The sequence below is a fragment of the Amphimedon queenslandica genome, unplaced genomic scaffold, assembly GCF_000090795.2.
Source record: "Amphimedon queenslandica unplaced genomic scaffold, v1.1 AMPQUscaffold_8755_Cont19305, whole genome shotgun sequence".
In the NCBI taxonomy this organism is placed as follows: Eukaryota; Metazoa; Porifera; class Demospongiae; order Haplosclerida; family Niphatidae; genus Amphimedon; species Amphimedon queenslandica.
In genome coordinates, this window is record NW_003550972.1 from 1 (window position 1) to 2,781 (window position 2,781).

At 33.5% G+C, this 2,781-nt stretch overlaps 1 protein-coding gene across 1 annotated transcript; it reads right to left on the reverse strand.

Annotated features, from left to right (window-relative positions):
* Nucleotides 1-1,871: 1,871 nt before the first annotated feature.
* LOC109591189 (uncharacterized) lies at nucleotides 1,872-2,773 on the reverse strand. The gene is made up of 3 exons (XM_020006971.1): nucleotides 2,270-2,773; nucleotides 2,146-2,225; nucleotides 1,872-2,099 (listed from the first exon to the last, which is right to left on the reverse strand). The coding sequence occupies exons 1-3, from the start codon at nucleotides 2,742-2,744 to the stop codon at nucleotides 1,887-1,889; spliced, it is 768 nt and encodes a 255-aa protein (XP_019862530.1). The 5' UTR covers nucleotides 2,745-2,773; the 3' UTR covers nucleotides 1,872-1,886.
* Nucleotides 2,774-2,781: the final 8 nt, after the last annotated feature.

Sequence of the window (2,781 nt, forward strand, 5' to 3'; positions counted from 1 at the left end):
AACATACCTTGTACCAATATAACTAAGCCACATAAGCCAAATCAACAGCAAGAGGCAAGACATGCTTCTGCTCTACTTAAACTTCCTCTTCACTTCCCAAAATTGCTTCAAGTAACACAAGATGATTGTAGTGGAGTAGTGTAGAGTAGGAAGGCCAGCCAGTCAGGAAGATAATAAGAATAAAAACAACTAGTTTACTTAGCAACATTTTAGTACATTTTTTTTAAATAAGTAAATTCCTGGGCCACTTATTAACTTCCTGGGCTACTTACCTCCTGGAAATTTTTTGTCAACCTCCCAGCAAACTTGGCAGTAAGTTATTTATGAGCCTAAAATCAAGCAATGTGAGGTAGAAATAAATTATACTTCAAAGCATATCTTTGTATAGTATACACATGCACAGTGTAATGATAACATTGAAGTGCACATGTGCTTATGCCGTATAAGCCAATCCATTATTGCAAAGCACTAGTAAATACAACACTGAAAGTTTATTTATCACAAAATAATATTCCAATAGCTTTAAAATAATTAACAAAATATAATAAAAAGTAATACCGGTAACCACACACATCATTTACACACACACAAAAACAAAAAATACAATGATTTGATTCTAAAACAGTATTTACTAGTATAAAGGACTAATGACTACTGATGCCAGTCAATATACTATGCACACATACACACACACACACCTATAGAGTAGAGATTATGGTACTAAAATAATAATAATTATTAAAAAAGGTCCTTAAAATAGACAAAATAGACAACATAGTACTGCAGTTTTTTTACCAAAAAGTCCTTGCTATATGTAATCATTGTTAACTTGATTTGGATTCAGTATTATGCTAAAATTAGAGCTATTGTTGCTAACATATGTATACATTGTATCATCATCCACTAGTACTGTGTTACTAGTACTAACATATGCTGGATTATCTTGTAGTGTTGTAGATCCAGAAGTAGATCCAGTAGTTGTAACATATGCTGGATTATCCTTCAGAATATCAACATTAGTATCATGATCATCATTTGTAGATGTTGTTAAGATCTTTAAAGATGTGCTTAGTTCCTCAGGATTACTTTTAAATGATGATTTTGATCTTTTCCTCACACAAACAATAATACATGCTATTATTAGTAGACATGTACATACAAGAATTATACAGACCACTCCCACTATAATTCCACCAACTAGAAATGATGCACTTGGTTCAGTTGGTTGAGTGGTTGGAGTGAGTGGTATAGCTAAATAAGAAAATTAATAGTATAAAAAGTAATGGCTCACTTGATGATATGACAAACGTACTAGTGGAGGATATTAAGGAATTATATATAGTTGGCTCCATAGGGGTAGGAACAGGGGGGGCAGGAGGGGCTTAAGCCCCCCCAACTTTCATTGAAGGGGGGCTTAGCCCCCCCAACCTTAAGTGATGTACATGTATTACTATTATCAACACTATAGACTTTAGTTTAGGTAATCCTTATATGTGTGCATATTGTGTGATGATTTGTTTAATAAAACAATTAATACACTATCTTAACTTCTAAAAACACACTTTTATTAGTTTTTTCAGAAATACACAAGCTTCTACTTCTTTATTTAACAACTCTGTTAACATCAGCTTCAGCTGAGCATAGACTTTCGACGTTAAGGAGATTAAAAACTACTTGCACTCCACAATGTCACAAGAGCGTCTTAAACATGTAGTTATTTTGCATACACACAAAGAATTTACAGATGATTTACACATTGAGGACATTGCAAAGGAATTTGTTACATTTAATGAGCATAGACGCCAATATTTTGGACAGTATTAATTTCAGTACATGCTATGTATTAATGATCAATTATAAAAATAATACCTTAGCCCCCCCAACTTTTAGTTTGTTCCTACCCCTATGGTTGGCTCTATCATGCTATGTGTGGGAGAGGTACTAAGTACTTTGGCTGTCAGTCTGTCGTTCATTGTTTTAGTAACAACATTTAGTAAAGTATCATGAACATTGATTGATTCACTTGACAATTTATGTAAGAATGATGATGAGGAAGAGAGTGTATGTGCAAACATGGTAGGAGAAAGGGAAGTCATTGACTGAAAATATAAACTAAAATGGTTATAAAAACAAGATCCTACTTACTAAAATAATTGAAACAGAAGCTTCTAAAATATTTTCAGTTATACTTGATGTTATTGCAACAGTTGGTTGGGTAGAAATATCTAAGTAAACGAAACAATAAATACAAACATGATGATGTGCATACTGATCTCCACAGTGACCAATGGAAAGTCATTGTTTACTGTTATAAGTGTTTCAGATATTGTTGATGGAGGAGAATCTACACTATCCCTGATTCGTAGGTTAGTTGGTCCACTTTCTCTCTGTTCATATAGAACTAGTCTCTCTCCATCAGTTCTATCAGTATGAACACCAAATATGTCTCCTTCCTGGAACTGCAGTGGAGTCTGAGGAATAAACTCATAGAGATTAGTACCAATCATTGTATTAGCATTAACTAAACTAGATCCTATTTTATTGTAATTATTGGGACCCAGTTGACGCCATATTTGGAGCTCAGATTGAATAGCAGTGGTTCCATTATTGTTAGCTCCAAAGATCCATTTAGTAACTGATCCATTACATGAGAATACAATCCATGGATAAATATATTGGCTTCTGCGATAGAAAGGGCTGTGATCTTTGTACTTCAAGTGCTTTCTCTTTAATAAATGAAGCATTGATTGAATTGGTACTATTAACACAGTATCCATCTAA

Bases quoted from the DNA above. Each gene is read 5' to 3' on its own strand.
- LOC109591189 (XM_020006971.1), bottom strand. From the start codon at position 2,744: ATGCTTCATTTATTAAAGAGAAAGCACTTGAAGTACAAAGATCACAGC. The intron at 2,226-2,269 runs GTATGCACATCA...TCGTTTACTTAG, and splicing joins ATTGGTCACTGTGGAGATCA to ATATTTCTACCCAACCAACT. The intron at 2,100-2,145 runs GTAAGTAGGATC...TTATATTTTCAG, and splicing joins CTTCTGTTTCAATTATTTTA to TCAATGACTTCCCTTTCTCC.